This window comes from Sapajus apella, unplaced genomic scaffold (assembly GCF_009761245.1).
Source record: "Sapajus apella isolate SASKATOON/1434 unplaced genomic scaffold, GSC_monkey_1.0 scaffold6, whole genome shotgun sequence".
NCBI classification, from domain to species: Eukaryota; Metazoa; Chordata; class Mammalia; order Primates; family Cebidae; genus Sapajus; species Sapajus apella.
In genome coordinates, this window is record NW_022436946.1 from 19,923,438 (window position 1) to 19,942,972 (window position 19,535).

Sequence of the window (19,535 nt, forward strand, 5' to 3'; positions counted from 1 at the left end):
AGCTGGGCATGGTGGTGCGTGCCTGTAATCCCAGCTACTCAGGAGGCTGAGGCAGGAGAATTGCCTGAACCCAGGAGGCGGAGGTTGCGGTGAGCCGAGATCACGCCATTGCACTCCAGCCTGGGTAACATGAGTGAAACTCCGTCTCAAAAAAAAAAAAAAAAACAAAACAGAATTGCCCAAAGAAATGATAAAATCAAGTCTGACAGGACCAGAAGATCAACCAGTAATTTGTCTGCCTATCAGAACAGAATTTAACACCTTTTAAAGGAACATAACTGAATCCAGATTCCCCACTAGTAAATCGCTGGAGATTACAGTGAGTGGTGCCGTTCCCATTTCCAACTCTTGGTTCCTGGACCCGTGAATTGGCTATGGAAGAAACTGCACCGTATGCTGGATGCTGACGCAGAACTTATTCAGCCTGGGAGAACTTTGTCCCAGCCCCACAAGGTATTGCCACCTAGCTGGTGCTGTAACTGAGTCTTCAACAGGCCACTCCACCAGCCTGGCAAGCCAGCTATTTCAGGACAGGGTGGTGGGGAACATGGTAGGACCAGTGAATTCCATGTGTCATCACCACAGGGAATCTTAGCAGAGAAATGAAATACACACACACACCCCAAATTGAAATTCCAAGCTGAAAAGAACATTTATCTGAAATCAAAACACCATGTGCATAGGCTTAAGAGCATATTGGAAAATGAAAAGAAAGGAGCTGTGAATCTGAAGATAGATTAATAGAAATTAATCAATCTGAGTAACAGAAAGAAAAAGGATTAAGGCTAGGTGAGACGGCTCACACCTGTAATCCCAGCACTTTGGGAAGCTGAGATGGACGGATCACGAGGTCAGTAGATCGAGACCATCCTGGCCAACATGGTGAAACCCCATCTCTACTAAAAATACAAAAAATTAACTGGGCATGGCTGTGCATGCCTGTAGTTCCAGCTACTTGGGAGGCTGAGGCAAAAGAATTGCTTCAACCTGGGAGGCAAAGGCTGCAGGGAGTGGAATTTGTACCACTGTACTCCAGCCTGGGCCACAGAGAGAAACTCATCTCAAAAAGACAAAAAAAGAAAAAGGAAAAGGATTAAGATGATTAATTTGTGGGACATATCTGAGGTTGCGAAAAGGGGGACTTTTTTTTTTGTTGTTCCAACTTTTATTTTAGGTTCAGCAGGGGATACATCATGCAGGTTTGTTCTGTAAGTAAATTGCATGTTGTGAGGGTTTGGAGTACAGATCATTTCATCACCTAGGTAGTGAGCATAATACCTGATAGGTAGTTTTTCAATCCTCACCTTCCTCCTACCTACTAATCTCAAGTAGGCTCCCACGTCTATTTTTTCCCTTCTTTGTGTCTATGTGTATTCAGTGGTTGCTCCCACTTGTAAGAAAGAACATACAGTATCTGGTTTTCTATTCCTGCATTAATTTGCTCAGAACAATGGCCTCCAGCTGCATCTATGTTGCTGCAAAGGACATTATTTCATTCTTTTTTATGGCTGTGTAGCATTCCATGGTATACATGTACATTTTCTTTACCCAGTCCACCATTGATGGGCATCTAGGTTGATTCCATGTTATTGCTATTGTGAACAGTGCTGCAATGAATATATATGTGCACATGACTTTTTTTTTTTTTTTTTTTTGAGATGGAGTCTCGCTCTGTCGCCCAGACTGCAGTGCAGTGGTGCAATCTTGGTTCACTGCAACCTCCACCACTTGGGTTCAAGCGATTCTCCTGCCTTAGCCTCCCGAGTAGCTGGGACTACAGGTGCACACCACTATGCCTGGCTAATTTTTTGTATTTTTAGTAGAGATGGGTTTTACCATGTTAGACAGGATGGTCTCAGTCTCCTGACTTCATGATCTGACTGCCTGCGCCTCCCAGAATACTGGGATTAAAGGTGTGAGCCACTGTGGCATGCGTCTTTATATTCCTTTGGGTATACACCCAGTAATGGGATTGCTGGGTCAAATCGTTCTGTTTTAAGTTCTTTGAGAAATCTTCAATTTGCTTTCCACAATGGTGAACTAATTTATATTCCCACGAGCAGTGTATTAAGTGTTTGAGAGGGAGGCTTTTTTGTGGCTGACCGTTCCCAGTTAGGAGCTTGGCTACAGACATTTTTGCTCATAAGTAAATACATTGAGATATAATGGGAGCCAGGAATCTCATTGTTGAAGAGAATTGAGTTAGAAGCATGGAACGGGAAGGTTAGGACAAGCTCTGTGATATTGGTTTGGAATTCAAAGTATCAATGTGAACTCATGGTTTTAGTATTTATGTATAGCTATTTAATATTGACATATGGATATATAGTTATGTTTCTGGGTCAATGGGTGCCTGTGTTTAAGCAAATTCAAACATTTCCTAGATTTCTTCTATGAGAAAGTCTAGAACAGTAACATCTCTGTAGCAAGTGGCACACCAGGGCTGAAATCTTAGTGGCTTTTGGTTGGGTATTTTCTTTGAGATAGAATCTCACTGTGTCACCCAGGCTGAAGTGCCGTGATCATGGCTCACTGCTGCCTTGGCCTCCCAGGGCTCAGGTGATCTACCGCAGCCTCCTGGGTATCGGGGACTACAGGCGTGCGCCACTGTGCCTGGCAAATTTTTGTATTTTTTGTAGAGACAGCATTTCGCCATGTTTCTCAGGCTGGTCTGAAACTCCTGGGCTCAAATGATCCTCCTGCCTTGGCCTCCCAAAGAGCTAGGAATAGAGGCATGAACAACAGTGCCTGGCCTGAAATCTTAGTTTTTAAAGGCCATTCTTCATGAAAAGTAATCAGAGTTCTTGGAAAATGGCTCACTACAGGGTTGGGGCAAAACAAAAATGAAAACGACAACAAAACAAGATGAGTCTGAAACACTGTGTAATGCCAGAAATTAAGGATGTGCTTGCAGACTAATAAGGAATGCCAAGAGGGCAAGAGAGTCCATCTCAAGTGGCTCCTACTGGCCAAGTCTGGACAATTTGAGCAATTATATAAATAATGAAAGGATCAGATTTGTAACTGTTTGGGTAAAATGGGAATCTATTAACCTGTAGTGATAGAAATAAATGAATAAGTAAATGTATGTGAAAAAAAAAGGAAACTATCTTAAAATAGCCAACGTATAAATGTAGAAAGAATGGAATTCAAAGTCTCCATTTGGCAGCTATAGCAGTACTCAACTCAGGCAAGAATCATCAATGGATGTTGAATCTGATGGATCAGTTATACAAGAAATAAGATATTTACATAAACTCAAGATATCTCCTCATAAAACACAACATATATTAACTTTATAGTGGAAAAACTTGGCGAATTTCATTTTTTAATCAAGTAATAAAAGTTATTATCTCCAATACGGGACCAGTTACCATTTTGTGCTTTGGATGCAGTGAGAAATGCTAACATTCTTGCCAGAAATGCATAAATCCTGAGGAAACATCATAAAACCTCCAAGGAGAAATGTTCTACAAAGTAACTGGCTTCCACTTTTCAGAAACGGTCAAGGAAATGAACAAGTTGTTTCAGACTGGACACTAGAGAGATGTGGTATCTAAATCTCCTGTGATCCTGCATTAGATCCTGGACCTGTTAAGGACATGACTGGAACAACCGGAAAATTTAAATGGAATGTGGAGTAGATTTTCCTGACTTTGAGTGTCCTTGTACTTAGGAAATACACAATAAGGTGTTAAGGAATGGTGGGGCATTATGTCTACAGCTCATTTTCAAATGGATCAGAAATTGGGGGAAGTTGCAGAGGGTACTTGTGAGTTCTTACCATTTCTGCAACTTTAATGTAAGCTTGAAATTGTTTCAAAACAAAAAGTCGGAAAAGAAATTCTTAGGCTATGAGCCTAGAACAGTGGAATATTCACCTTCTTCATCCTTCGCTTCACATCTTCCTGCTGAGAAAACTGTTTTCTAAAGGTATTAATCTGGGTTAGTGGTCCACTGTGGGTTGCCTAGTAACAAAGCCACTATGCCTTTACGAGAATAAGCATTCCAGCTTTCTGACAACTTAACTTTCAGACCTAATCTCTGGGCAATTTATGATCTACCAAAACATTCAAGAAACAGTGAAGCCCAGCGGGTAGTATGTGATTGTTCTTAATAGTTTTAGGAAAAGCAATGACTAAATTCATTCATGCAAGTGTGGGTGGCTAATAATCTGATAATACCACTCTTTCAAAAACAACTGGGGAGTGGTGGTAGAATCCTCTGAGGGGGAAGAATTCAGGCAGTGGTACGAAGGGGTAATGTGAGGAAAGGGACTTCCATAAAGTAAATTGGTTTGCTTTGACCTTGTAGTCAAATACGTTGTTTCTCTTTCTTTTCTTTTGAGACAGGGTCTCACTATGTTGCCCAGGCTGGAGTGCAGTGGCATAGTCTAGTTCACTGCAGCCTTGATCTCCCCGGACTCAGACAATCTTCCCACCTCAGTCTCCTGAGTAGCTGGGACTATATGTGTATATCATCATGCCTAGCTAATCTTGGTATTTTTTGTAGAGGCGGGGTTTTGCTCTGTTGCCCAGGCTGGTCTCAAGCTCCTGGGCTCAAGTGATCCTTCTGCCTTGGCCTCCCAAAGCACTGGGATTAAAAGCATAAGCCACCATGCCCGGCCATACATTGTTTTGCACTGTTTACCTCTGTCTACCCTTACAGTGTTTCTAAAGCACTCTCCTTTCCCTAAACTTAGGATACTATGGTTACGTATTTTTCAGGGGCTGCTTCCTAAAATCTGACAGTTTTGTTCTTTGCTGCTCGTTGAACAAGAATAACAATGTAGTTTACCTAAACAAATGTAAGTTCCTAGAATCTTAGCTGGGTAACCCAAATAGCCTACATACGCATATATCCTTTGAATCCTCATTTAGTTGAGTTTGGATCCAAAGTTTTAATTCTGTGGGTTTAGAAATCTGCCATATCCATTACTTATATTTTCACAATCACTTTAGGCTTTCATTTTCTCCTCTCTCATCCTAAAGCTTCTAAAATATCTAGTACTTAGTTTAACCAGTATTCACAGCTTAATTCTAAAGGTTTTATGTCTGTAATTCTATATATTAGCTTTTTTTGTGATCTGATGTATCCACTGCTTTCTTCTTTTGTCAGATGTTCAGAGAGTTCCAACTTCTTACAAGAACCGATATTTGTAAGAAAACAAGGCACATTTTGGAATCCTATTCAGAAAATATACTGACTTCTTTCTCAGTGGTGGACAATCAAATCAATATTGCGTTGCAAGAGAAAATGAAACAGTACACGGATGAAGACATGTTGAAACGTTAGTAAGCCTTGTGGAGTGGTGTGATTTGGTCTGTTATCTGTCAGGATACCTAGAAAAGAGTGCTTTGCTCATCAGTAAAATTCAGTAATTTACATTTATTGAGCTTAAAAATATATTTAAAAATTATTAAAAATTGACATGACTAAAATATATTTAATAATTTTCAGTATTTAAGTAATAAGTGAAACAGCTGGTGGGAAATAAAAAATAATTTTTCAAATAAGGGGAGGAGGAGAGGTATAGATTTTAAAAGTATACTGTATATTGTAAAATTATATTTACGGAACTAGTAACCTGTTAATGTTATAATACAAATCACAAGGGGCAGCATGATAAAATCTTCTTGGCTGATGGACAGACAGTACAGAATGCTTGTCTTTTCCTGGCAGCGCTCTGGAGGGCAGACATGAGACTTTGAATGTTTTATTGGAAGAGGGTGTGGTTTAAAAAGGTGTGAAACATTGATCTAAGAAGGCTAGTTTGTTCTCTGTCCAAGGTAACAAGAAAATCCAGATGTTTCAATAGTGGCCTAGCTTACAATTGCTAAAAGCTTATTTTTGCTTCAAATGTTAACATACTTGCTTTGACAGACATGAAGATGACAGCCACATGTTTACTCCTCCCAGATGTTTTTGGGGATGATCCCAGCCTTTTTGTCATCATGAATGAACAGGTGTGTAGTATGTGAATGGCCACTGGTTTGACATTTTACATCTTCATGCAGTAATTTATTTGTTATTTATTTATTTATATTATTTATTTATTTATTTGAGATGGAGTCTCACTCTGTTGCCCAGGCTGGAGTGCAATGGCATGATCTTGACTCATTGCAGCCTCCGCCTCCCGGGTACAAGTGATTCTCCTATCTCAGCCTCCTGAGTAGCTGGGGTTACAGGCATGCATCACCATGCCCAGCTTTTTTTTGTATTTTCGGTAGAGATGGGGTTTCATGGTGTTGGCCAGGCTGGTCTCGAACTCCTGACCTCTGGTGATCCATCTGCTTTGGCTTCCCAAAGCGCTGGGATTGCAGGCATGAAGCCACTGAGCTTGGCCGCCATCATTTATTTAAAAGCAAATTTAGTGGTGTGTTTTGAAGTATGTTTGTCCTTTTTACAAATATGCTACATTGCAACAAGCCCATTTATTGTAACATCATGATGAAGTTCAGGTCTGTTTCATTATTTAGCTATTTTACATATCATGGTAGTGACTCCATTCTTTTTTTCAGGTGCAAGTGTCCACACCCGTGTTAGAAGTTAAAAACCCTTTCAACATGGAGGTCTGCGAATTTTCTTTATATTTAGAAAGGGAGAGGCTCACGAAGGTGGATAACTGTGTTACAGCCTTGGCTGCACTAGTAGCTGCCTTTCATGTATTTGGGATTGAGTATCCAAGAAGACTGTCCCAAACATTCAACTTCTTAGAAACACTGATTTTTGATATGCACAGTCCCTATTTTCCTTCTTTGAAAGAAAAGGAAAAGGAGGTAGGATTTCAACACCCAGTCACCTAATAGTACGCCACATATTGTATCGGAATTTCCTTCCGGGAAAGCTGAAGCTTTATAAAAAATTGTTTTGATTTAGGGTTGTGGTAGAGGTAGGTGTAAGAAAATCACCTTGTATCATAGACGCCAATGAATTTCAATGCTTTCTATCTTTACACTTAGATATTAAGTTCTTTGTGAAATTCTGTAATAAAATTCTATTTAATTGAAGAGCTGTTGATTTGAGTTCTTAGAAATTTCATGGTTGAAGTTATATTTTCAGAGATGCCTCAGTTTTTTTGAAATACACCATACTTCGGATTTACACAAATCTTTCAGGTTAGAGTATAGCCTCGATTGAACTCAGTGTGTCCACGTAATGCCCAGGAGCTGCATATCTGTGGCCTGTGCTCTGTCTCTTTGGTCTGAACATCACTTGGGAACATTTTGAACTTGTACGTTTCAAGAAGGGACACATACTCTTTTCTCCCTCAGGTGATTTGCCTTGCCCTAGGAGATCTGGTTGTCTTCAATCACTTGTTGAGAATAAGGGCTGTGGTAATTCTGAAGTCTCTTCACTGCTGGCTGATCTTGCTGGGACAGGTCCTGATGTCTGTGACCTGTGTTCATCTGCTACTGCTTCTCGCCTTGGAGACACAGTGGCTCTTCCTGCATGCCCAACTGGCTACTGCCCAGAGTCCAGTTCTATCTGTTCTGCTCTTAACAATGGCTGCATAAGTACCTTTTGGGTCTAACAAGACTGAGTGCACTCTCACTCTTTCCAATTATTTCACAAGGTTAAAAACTATAGTTTAAGGTGCCCTTTGATGTTATCAAAATATCAGCATTATTTATTAGCTTTGAAAGATAGACCAGGTCCTTTTGGGGACAGAAAAGAGATTTAAGTGTATTAAAATACCTACACATCATAATGGAATGAGCGTTTCCTGGATTACAACATCAGGTTAATTTTTTTTTAAGTTTAAGAAAGGTTCATGTGGGCCAGGCGCAGTGGTTCACGCCTGTAACTCCGGCACTTTGGGAGGCCAAGACCAGTGGATCACCTGAGGTCAGGAGTTCGAGACCAGCCTGGTCAACAGTAAAAACCCATCTCTATTAATAATAAAAAAAATTAGCTGGGTTTGGTGGTACATGCCTGTAGTCCCAGCTACTTGGGGGACTGAGGAAGGAGAACTGCTTGAATCTGGGAGGTCGAGGTTACAGTGAGCCAAGATCGTGCAATTACACTCCAGTCTGGGCAAGAGTGAGACTGTGTCTCAAAAAAATGAAACAAAAACAAAACAAAGGTTCATGTGAACTATTGAAGAAACAGTTTTACACTACCTATCTCTGGAAATACTGCACAGTATTTATTCTATCACTGAAATGACAACAGCCTGCTAGATACCTTTCTCTTGATGAGGACTGTTCATTAAAATGCTGAAGCCAGTGAGATAAAAGTCAAAGAACAGTTTCCCCTTTCTACAATGGCTATTAATTATTTACATCAGAACACACAGACAGAGTAAGTAACAATTTGGCACAAGTATTTTGCCTATTCTAGTTCCTATCTTCCAGTTCTCATTTCTTCCCTTTCACCAGAATGTACCTTTGTTTCCTTACAGACTTTCCTTTATTTCCCCAAATTACTCCTTTTGCCTTTTAGTAGTACTTTTTTTCCCAAAGTAAATTTCCCAAGTTCACACCCCTATGGCTGAAGTTGAACGACAGCCTCTCTCAGGCCAGGACAAGATGACAAGATGTAGCTACAAAGAAACTGCTTGGCTCCAAGCATGACACAGACATGGGCTGACCTTGAAGGCAGATTCAAGCTCATTTTATTGTCTTTCTCAATGGTATATCTATCCCCAGTGCCCAGCATGGTCTTGACACCTGATAAATTCAACATTGCTTGACCAACACACCCTATTTTATTTGGCGGTGGAGTCGACTGAATCTAGATGTTGCAGAATGGCAGCCTGAGAATAAATATCAACCTGTAGAAAGGTTTTTTTTCGGCTTGCGGTGTTTTCAATAGTTTTTTAAAGAATGCCTTTAGATGGGAAGGTCCTATCAAGGTCTGTATTTTCCATTCCTCCCTTTTGTCTTTTTTTTTTTTTTTTTTTGAGATGGGGTTTTGCTGTGTTGTCCAGGCTGGTCTCAAAATCCTTGAGCTTGAGCGAGCCTCCTGCCTCAGCCTCCTGAGTAGCTGAGATTACAGGCTCGAGCCACTGAGCGTGGCTTCCAGTGTTTGTCTTACCCCAAGCCTGCATCTCTCATTTCAGAGATCTCCCTACGATCATGGTGCCCTGTTTCCTCTGTTAAAATTCAGACTATATCCCAGGGATGGAGTGGTGAGTGTTTTCACCTTTTTGAGGTACAGTGAATTCTGCCCCACCCTATGGATGCTTAATGCCTTGGCTTTAACATATAACAATATGCTGCTTAGAACGAGTGGATGTCTTCAATCAGATTTTAAAAATCAGTTGGGAGGGGAGGCTTATGCCTATAATCCCAGCACTCTGGGAGGCGGAGTTGGGCAGATGACCTGAGGTGAGGAGTTCGAGACCACCCTGGCCAACATGGTGAAACCATGTCTCTACTAAAAATACAAAAATCAGCCAGCTGTGGGTGGCAGGTGCCTGTAAACCCAGCTACTCAGGAGGCTGAGGCAGAATAATCACTTGAACCCAAAAGGCAGAGGTTACAGTGAGCTGAGATCACGCCACTGCACTCCAGCCTGGGGAATAGAGCAGGACTCTCTCCAAAAAAAAATAAATAAATAAAATAAAATTTCATGATTTAAACTATGCTTTACACTAGAAAAGAAAACTTCCCAGTGGGGAGGAACTGGACTTGACCAACCATATAATCTTCAGTATTTTTGTAGCTCATCACATCATCCTGGGACACAGTTTGACAACTCTGAATCCTACAGATTCATTACATAACTAGTAATGTCTAAATACCTGATGCTCTTCCTGTTCTTGTTCTGCCTCTCCTATTTGAGCAGCTTTCTCAAAAATCATACATATGTAAAAAGCATCTGCAATTAAGATTTTATTTCATTCATATCAGATATAACAAGTACAACTTGAATGTACAAATTCTGAACAAAACATAAAAAAGGAAAAACAACAACAACCAAAAACTTTATTTAAGCAGATTCATGCAAATAAATGACTGGGACACTGCAGATGTCACTGACCCTGTTTAACCTTGAATTGACAAATGTGAAGGACTGCTAATGGACTTCCCACAGGAACATCAAAGGAAGTCCTACATCAGAAAAAACTGAAAGCAACTAAAGAAGAGGTGGTGCTTTCCCCAGAATTCAGATAGCATGCTACAAACTTACTTTCTATTTTTAAAATAGTCCTTGAATAAATATCCATTCCTGGAATCAGAAAGTACATCAAAAGACTGACAAAATAATTTACCTTTTGCCTTAGAAATGCATTCTTGCAAAAGAAACACTACCAGCTATCAATTTATAATCAAGGGTTTTCATTTAAAGTGCATCTGTATGCTTATACATCGAGGCAAAGTATTCTACAGAAAAAGAAATCCTTCCAAAATGGAGGTTCTTGGATAATTACTTTGGGAAATCACCTCCCTGATCTGTGAGCATTTCAAATTTTGTGTCAACTGGAGTTGCTCCTTCACATCTTGTCTTTGCAGTAAAATCGAGACACTTGAGACACTCGCCCTTCAGCCAACCCTGAAAAAAACCTTTGGGTTTGGAGGACAAAGCATGACCTGAGACAGCGCTCTTTACAGATTAGTGTTTCTGTTGACAGAATGAGCTCTTGGTCTCTGTAAAGCATCACAATTTCATCAATGACAATTAGAAGCTCAAGATCATCTCATAAATAGTTCAAGACCCTCACAAACATCCCCCCAAACATAACTGCATACAACTGCATACTCCTCTGATACCATCTGGCTCTTGTAAACTCCGGGGCACCAAGATTCGTGAGACTGATGCCACTCAAATACACTACCTAATTTATTTATGTTTATATGCTTTATTTTTCAATTCCATTCTTTTATATACATGTTTTTGGTAATTATAGTAAAGATGCTGGTGAAAAGTAATTTGTTTAACATTTCATAATGCGTGCAAAAGTAAAAACACTGATTCAAAGAAAAGTCATTCTTACAACTATTCAGCCCTGACAATTATGACAAGCAGTTAGGCAATATCATGACTTGCAAAGTTATACTTAGCATAATGTTGCAATTCAAAATATGGCACAAAATTAACGATACAGATAACAGTCCTACTGGCTAAACTTAGCCAGGTTTTGACTAATTTGGTTTAAATTGAAATTTGATTATATAAAAAGGTTTCTGAAAGTATTGAAAAAGAAACAGTGTACATGAAAGAGAATTCAACAATGTTTACAAAATGCCAAAAGTTCTTACTCTGCCCCCCCATTACCATAAATAATTAATGAAGTCCCCTTTTTCCCCCACCCCCCCCACCCAGCCTCAAAAAGATTTACAAAGATAAATTTAGCTCAGTGAACAGAACCAAAAGATGACTGTTGTTAGACAGTACCTGGTTAAAAGCTCAAGCACTTTCATAAGAATTCATATATATTGTCTCTTGAGGAATATAAATAATCCGATAGTGTTGCTCTTTTGAGTTTTGGAGACTTCTCACTTAGGAGTTATAACCGTCCTTGTGCTTTGAATAAAACATGAGCTTTAAAGCAGAATGCTGATGGTATTCAGAATTCACCATCTTCAAAGTTCATTGTGAGAATTCTTCTCTGCAGCTTTGAACATCAGGATGGAATTGAAAATTTTCAGAGCAGGGCCCAGTTTAATGCTCATAATTTTAACAATGTCTGTTTGAGTCATAAGTAGAAATGCTTCTCCATCAATTTGCTAAAATGGGGGGAAAAAACCAACAGAATGTAGATTAATAAGATGCAGTGCTGTAGAATATATTCAAGATTAAGTTATTAGCTTTCTTCTACATAGCAATGCTAAAAAAGCAGACACAGAGGTTCATGTGTGCAAAGACATTTCTTGATATATGGACCTTTCTTATCCACAACAACACACCCAAAAGTGGACTTGGAACAAAGTAAACTAATTCACCTGAAAAACCAGTCCGGAGGAAAACAGAAGGTGCCCATACCTTCCTGTGATTACTCTGAATTAGATGTAGAGTTAAGAAGAATATGGAAAAATCCAAGGTGCCCAAAATCTAGTTTGTATCACGGCAGGTTTTTAAATTAGAAGAGATAACAGGTACATGAATGTTCATGGACATAAAATAATTCAGGCAAACATATCAGCTACATGCAACAATTTGTTTTCCCAAAATTAGCCTTCCACCATGAAGAAAATCAGAAAGATATTTCCAATCAGAAATTTATTTCCAATGTGGCCACAATTAGTCTTTACACACAGAAGAAAAGCATTTACTAGCAAAGGCAATCAAATTGAATGTGAGGCTGGTGTTAAGAGTTACAGACTTTAAGGTGGTTCTTCTAATACTTGGGTAATCATGAGAAAGACCCTTCCTCTCTCTGGGTATCTTCTAAGACAAAAGTCTATGCTTCTGAAAAACAGGCTACTATTCTCTAGAAGTTCAAAGGTACAACACATCTTTTAGGTTAAAAGATAAAATACTATGAAGATGATGTCTGGCTTACTGGGCAGAGCAAAGAAACAGTCATTCAGTATGACTTTCAGCTCTTAGATAACTTTGTAACCTTAAAAAAAAAAAAAAGTTCCCCCTTCAGTTTTCCCACCTTGTACAAAAAGTAAAACACACTTTTGTTCTCTGCCTTAGAACATCAAAAACTTTGATAGCAAGGCACTCTGTTACGGGTTGAACTGTGTCCCTGTCATAAATTCATATGTTGATGTCCTGGAGTGTGGTTTTTATTTAGAAATAGGGTCAACACAGAGGTGACTGGTTAAGACGAGGTCATACTGGAGTAGGGTGGGTACGTAATCCAATAAGACTGGTGTCCTCATAAAAAGGAGAGATCTGGATAAAGAAATAGACACGCATAAAGGAAAGGCAATGTAAAGACCCAAAGAGAGGCCACCATCTACAAGTCAAGGAGAGAGGCCAGGACAGATTCTTTCCTCACTGCCCTCCAAAGGAAGCGACACTGCCGACCCTGACTTCCAGCCTTCTTCAGATTCCCAGCTTCTCCAACTGTGAGACAATGCGCTTCTGCCATTTAAGCCACCAGTGTGCGGCTGGCATTGTTACGGTGGTCCTAGAAAACTCTAAATTCTGCAAACAGTTCTCTAAACAAAGGCTGATAAATAGCTACTTTTTAAGACTTTCCTCTCTCCTCTAAAAATGAAAGACCTGTAAATATTGACTACCTAAATGCTTAATCAGGAAGAACAAGAATCATCTTATACAACTTCTTCAAGTAACAATTATGTGGAAAAAGTTTGCTAATTTCAGTAAAAAGACATCCTGCTGTTGTAAACCAGACGGAAAGACATTCCAGTGTTAATCTCCAAGTGCAGCACAGCAAAGTGACAGGTGTGAGGAATGTTCTTCTGTTTTTTGGAAACACTTGCTCTGTTCTCATTTGCCTGTGCTATGACAGACCTCTGATAAAAAGCAAGGTCAGGAAGAAAGGCAGATCTATTAACACTTCACTCAACCAAGGCACACCTTAGCACAATGGACAGCCTTTTAGAAGTCTCTAAGTCATTAACAAAAATGTCAACTGACATTCCCAAGGAGCCCACTACAAAGACTGATTGGTTTATCATAACCTTGGCCATGCTGAAGGCTTGTGGCAGACACCAAGTCTTCTGAGACTATGTAACAGTGTAACACAACAGACGACTGATGAAAAGGAGCATCCGGAGAACTTAGTGGTTGGGATTTGAAGTTAAAAGTGGGACAGGAAGGATACATTTTGGTAGGTTGTTAGTCATAAGGTTACACACACTAGAAAGAAAAAAATCTTGAGGCTACTTCAAAACTCTTTATTACGTACATGTTGCTCTGACCTGTGGCCCTAAGAACAAGCCGTGATTGGAAGGAAGTAAATTTACCTCAAGAAAGTACATCTTAAGAACAACAGACCACTGCAATGTATGACAAGGCTTATTTTTTTTATTTGCTTCTGTAATGCATATATACTGCTATAATTCCAGAGATGACGTGTCTTGCTAGTGGCCTAAACTAGGGAGAGGGATTTGGAATTCAGCAGCTCTTGCCTTCCATTTCCCTGCCCTTTCGACTGTGCACTGCTCTTTTCCAATGCCTTCACTTGAAACCACAGTGACATGCTCTGTCTGAATGAGCCTCTCCCAGAGTGAATGTCTACTATATTCCAAGCACTCTTCTTGGGCCTAGACATATAGCAGGGAATAAAAACAAAAACAAGCAAGCAAAAAACTTCTTGTGGAATTTACATTCTAGAAGTGGTAGACAGACCATAAGCCAATAAACATAGTTAAGTAAGCCAATTAATTAATAAGTTAGAAAGTGACTTATGTTGCCCAGGCACAGTGCTGATGCCTATAATTCCAGTGCTTGGGAGGCTGAGGTTGGCAGATCCCTTGAGGTCAGGAGTTCGAGGCCAGCCTGGCCAATATGGTGAAACCACATCTCTACTAAAAATACAAAAATTAGCCGGGTGTGGTGGCACACACCTGTAGTCCCAGCTACTTGGGAGGCTGAGGCATGAGAATCACTTGAATCCTGGAGGTAGAGGTTATAGTGAGTTGAGATTGTGCTACTGCATGCCAGCTTGGGCGACAGAACGAGACTCTGTCACAAAAAAAAAAAAGGATGATTTGCACTATGATTAAACAGAGCTGACTAGAAAGACGAATGGGCAGCAGGAGCAGGGATGCATATGTAGCAACAAGAGGCAATTTCAAGTAGGACAGTCAGGGTAGGACTCATTGGTAAGCTGGCAACTGAGCAGGAGTGAGCCATGTGAACTTCTGGAGGAAGAGTGTTCTGGGCAGAAGGAAGAGTGGGAGCAAGCCTGGACAATCAGAGGAACAGCAAGGAGGCCAGCACATAGACCTATGGGGGCAGCGTAAACAAAGGGCCAGGAGTCAAGGTAGTGAGGTGTCCAGCTGCAGGCCCTTGTGAGGAGTTCTACTTTTACTCTGATTGAGAGACGAAGCTACTGGAAGGATCTGAAGAAAAGAGTGACATGGTTTGACTTATGTGTCAGCAGGGTCACCCTTGCTGTGTTGGGAACAGACTGTAGAGGAGCAAAAATAGAAGCAGGAAAATGAGTCTGGAGGTTACTGCACTCATCTGGGTGGGAGACAATGGTGGAGCAGACCAGAATGGTGGTGGCCGTGGCAGTGGAGTGATAGGGTCTTTATATGTTTCAAAGATACACCCAATAGGATTTTCAACAGATGAGATGTGGCATGTGTAAGAGAGAAGTCAAGGATGCTTTCCAACAAGAGCCTATATGAATACTTGTACTTTGCCTTTTAGAGATGATTTATAAGACTTCAGTTAAATTTGTACTATATTTTACTTGTAGAACCCAAAACCCAAACCCACTGACCTTGTGAGACACTTGAGAACAAGGATTGGGTTTTATTATTTTCAAATCATCCTTCTCACAAGAGCATTACAGAGTAACATACACATTGTAGGAATTTAACAAGCACGAGATAAATGAAGGAAGGAGTGAATAAGTGAATAATACACATCGACAGAGAATGTTAACTATCTCGCTTCTCCAAAGAAGGATCTGGCTTTGAGGATATTTGGTGACTGAGGAACATCTCCAAAGACAATTTGCCATGCATAAAAAAATTACTCAAAGAAATACCATATCATTTTGAATCTAAACTTGAATCTAACTTAAACTGAATGATAGAGCAAACCTATATGGATTATAAGACATCAACAGAAAAAAAAACAAATTATAAATTTATTTTCAAAAATGTTTTATCATTTTCAAAGGCAATGACTACATGATACTTTCCAAGACAGACCAACAGCTCCTTATGTAGCTCTAGGTCCACTCAGGGATAGAAAATGTATTCAGGCTGAGCGCGGTGGCTAACGCCTATAATCTCAGCACTTTGGGAGGCCAAGGCAGGTGGATCACCTGAGGTCAGGAGATCAAGACCAGCCTCGTCAACATGGTGAAATTAGCCAGGCATGGTGGTGGGCACCTGTGATCCCAGCTACTTGGGAGGCGGAGGCAGGAGAATTGCTTTAACCCGGGAGGTGGAGGTGGCAGTGAGCACTCCAGCCTGGGAGAGAAAGAGTAAGACTCTCTCTCAACAAAAGAAAGAAAATAAAAGGAAAGAAAAAAATAAAGATAAAATGAATTGAGAGTGAAGACACTTAGGACTTAGGGAAAGAAAATCTGAATAACTGCCAGTTAAAGATCAAATTCGGAGAAAATAAAACATTTGTACAATAAGAACATAAATTAGAAAAAGGATGTTAGAAGTCAGATCCTTGTGCATTAATTTAACAGGCTTTCCTCTAACACAGAAAGTTTACCTAACAGTATAACGACACTGACAACTGGTGGCTGGACTGTTAGCTGTGACTACACTCCTGCAATAAAATTGGAAGTGTGCTGTTGATAACAGCTGAGCTTTACACATACGGGCAGACAAGGTGTGTATGTGTGTTACTGCAGACAGCAGATGCTGGAGAAAAGCCTTCTGAGATTACTCCGTCTACTTTCTGCCTCTAGTAGCCAGAGCCAAAGTCAGAGGGGTAATTGAAGGTCTCTACTGAAAAGGCTGTCTTGCTGTACATTTACAGAATTAAAAGTCAGAAGCCAGATTCCTTTTAATTCTAGTGCTCACTGTGATCATTCTTAATCAGCCCTTATATGGAGTTTTGGAGAGGTAGTTGAAACAACTAATAAAATAATCTTCCAAAGGTGGACTGTGATTAATATGTTATTAAAAACATTATTGAGGAATGTATATGATTTAAGGGATTTTTTTAGATATAATGCTAATACTACTTATTATAAGCTTCAAATGGAGTCAACCATAGTGTTGTTAGAATGATGTTGGAAAATAAAATAATGGAAACTAATTTCACTTTATTAAAAGATAAAATATTGCTTATTTCTTTCTTTGGCTTCTTCTGTGCTATAAACTATGTAAGTGCATGCTATTAAGTTCTATGGGTTTTCTTTTTATAAGAAGCCTGGTGTTACTGCTGGGAGGCATCATAAAATGGCACTCACAAACATTCTTTTGCATCTCATCTTATACAAAGACATTTTTATACAACGGATTCACACTTCCTGTTAGTATATATCAATTTGTCAATTTCAACACAACCCATCTCTTTCTGACTCTGCCAGTTACACACATTTCACCATCCACTGCATTTCAGTGCTTTGATCCCATTAAGTCACATATTGCAACTTAGTAGAACACTTACTTCATCTTTAAATACCTTTCCATGTTCTTCACACCCAGGTAAGCTCTGTATAAATTCTGACACCTGTAAAGTAGCATCAAAATTCCCAGTTAAAAAACAAAACAGTCAGAATCTAAATGCTACAGGTTCAAAACATTTAACTTATATGTACTAGTTATTTCTCTCAGAATAATTTCTTCTCTTTCAGGAAAAAAAAAAAAAAGACTAAACGCTACCTACGATCAATGTTCCACATCTCTTAAGCCAGTACTCCTGTATCTGGTGTCTGGCTGACAAAGAAAATAAAATATACCTCATCTGTGCTCCATTTGGAAACTTTACTGGCAGGGATTCCAGCAACAGTTGGAAGAAGTTTGCTTTGCTGCTCCCAGCGCAAGGGCAGACATGGAATTGGGGACTTGAAGGACAGAAAGACAGCTGACCGACGCTGTGCTTGCTGGATGGTGGGTTCCTCCCGGGCACCTGGTCAAAGAAAACAAATGGGAAATCACTCTCTGAAAACAGCAAGAAAGCCCCCGAATGCGGTGCATCTCCCAGATAATGAGACTGGGGATGGGGGTAGTTAAAGTGTTGGTTCCTTTCAGCATGATACCCTTGACTAGGCTTTTCTTTGTCTTTATGGAAGGTCACTATAAAAAAACACCTGTAAATTCAACCGATATTATTTACTGCAGCACTCGTTGCTAAAGGCATGCTTCATTATGCTGTTCAATGTTGCCTCTTTCTTCAGATAAGAAATGTTCCGCAAAGTTTTAAGGACAAGGGAAGTAAGCCTCATCCTAGGAAGTTGTATGAGTTCCCCTTTCCGCTCTGGATGTGGTAAAGGTAACAGCCCAGGTGCATCTCAAGTCCAACACCTGTGCTGACCACGTATTCACAGTCACTGTACCTGTTCTCTCCTTTTGCTTCAGGCTTGGTTTGTTTTTTCAATTCTTATTTAATAGTCACACTGATTTTTTTATATAGCCAATTTAATTTTTTGACAGGAATAAGAAATTATTGTAATAAAAATAAAACAGCAGAACTGCAAATGCTTTTGTCATTTTTTATTTGTTCAGATCAAAATTAAAACTACTAAATATTCTTACTGTAGCCTGGGCAACAGAACAAGGTGCCATCTCTTAAAACAAAACCAAAACGACCGAATATTCTATTTCTGTGTTAGAGCTTCTGAATCCAAACCTAGTTTATGGCTGCTTTCCTAAAACAGCCATTCTCTAGCAGAGAATTTTTGTGCTCTAGACGCTTGACTTAGAGCTGTCAATCGTCATCTCCTTATGGTCCTTTGGGCTGTAAGTCCTTTAGACCACCACCTTTGTGAAACCTTTTCTGAAAACTCCACATTCAAAGCACCTCAGAAGAAAGGCACCTCCCCTACATTTCCTCGCCGCTCACACACCAGCTTAGTTACAAGGACAACTCAATTCCATCACAAAGCCTTACTTTTGTATCTCTTAAGAGTTACAGAAAGGTGCACAAATCATTAAGTGTAAATTTTAGCTCACTGAATTTTAACAAAGTGTACATATCCATGTAACCAACACCCTGATCAAAAACAAAACACAGCCAGCACACCCTTCCAATCACACCTCACCTGTCAAGGGTGACCGCTTCCTTGACTATTAACACCATAGATTCATTTACCTTCTTTTGAATTGTATTTAAAATGGAAACTTGGGTATCTGACTTCTTTCTCTAAACAGCAAGTTTCTGAGATTCATCCACAGTGTTGTGAGTAGTAGAAGTTACCTTCTCTTTGTTGAATGGTTTTTCATGGCTGTGAATACTCTATAATTAATTTGGAGATCATGAATAATGAGCATTTGAGTTGTTTTTAATTTGGGGCTTTTACAAACAGTGCTATTATAACATTCTTGAACAGATTATTTTGTCAGAAGTGTTTGAACCTGAGCAACTCCATCTTTAATAGGGCTGGGTAAAATGAGGCTGAGACCTACTGGGCTGCATTCCCAGACAGTTAAGGCATTCTAAGTCACAGGATGAGACAGGAGGTGGGGACAAGATACAGGTTATAAAGACCTTGCTGATAAAGCAGCCTGCAGTAAAAAAGCCAAACAAAGCCCACCAAAACCAAGTGACCTCTAGTTGTCCTCACTGCTACACTCCCACCAGCACCATAACAGTTTACAAATGCCAGGTTAACGCCAGGAAGTTACACGATATGGTCTAAAAAGGGGAGGCATGAAGATTCCATCCCTTGTTTAGCATATAATCAAGAATTAACCATAAAATTGGGCAAGCAGCAGCCCTCTGGGCTGCTCTACCTATGGAGTAGCCATTCTTTATTCCTTTCCTTTCCTTTCCTAATAATCTTGCTTTCTCACTTTACTCCG

At 39.8% G+C, this 19,535-nt stretch overlaps 2 protein-coding genes across 7 annotated transcripts in view; one reads left to right on the forward strand and one right to left on the reverse strand.

Annotated features, from left to right (window-relative positions):
• Nucleotides 1-7,012, forward strand: part of SAMD3 (sterile alpha motif domain containing 3) — a 74,761-nt gene extending 67,749 nt beyond the window's left edge. For 2 of the 3 annotated variants that reach the window (XM_032274811.1, XM_032274809.1), the window contains exons 9-11: nucleotides 5,119-5,290; nucleotides 5,884-5,966; nucleotides 6,522-6,806. In XM_032274811.1, the coding sequence (XP_032130702.1) occupies nucleotides 5,119-5,290; nucleotides 5,884-5,966; nucleotides 6,522-6,806 (540 nt within the window). Of the gene's footprint in view, nucleotides 1-5,118; nucleotides 5,291-5,883; nucleotides 5,967-6,521 lie in introns of all 3 variants that reach the window. The other variant, XM_032274810.1, reaches the window with a different exon arrangement.
• A 2,814-nt stretch (nucleotides 7,013-9,826) lies between these two features.
• L3MBTL3 (L3MBTL histone methyl-lysine binding protein 3) overlaps nucleotides 9,827-19,535 on the reverse strand; it is a 121,856-nt gene continuing 112,147 nt past the window's right edge. For all 4 annotated transcript variants that reach the window (XM_032274812.1, XM_032274813.1, XM_032274815.1 and 1 more), the window contains 3 exons: nucleotides 17,474-17,643; nucleotides 17,182-17,244; nucleotides 9,827-11,675 (listed from right to left, as the gene is read on the reverse strand). In XM_032274812.1, the coding sequence (XP_032130703.1) occupies nucleotides 11,532-11,675; nucleotides 17,182-17,244; nucleotides 17,474-17,643 (377 nt within the window). In that variant the 3' untranslated portion in view covers nucleotides 9,827-11,531. The remainder of the gene's footprint in view (nucleotides 11,676-17,181; nucleotides 17,245-17,473; nucleotides 17,644-19,535) is intronic.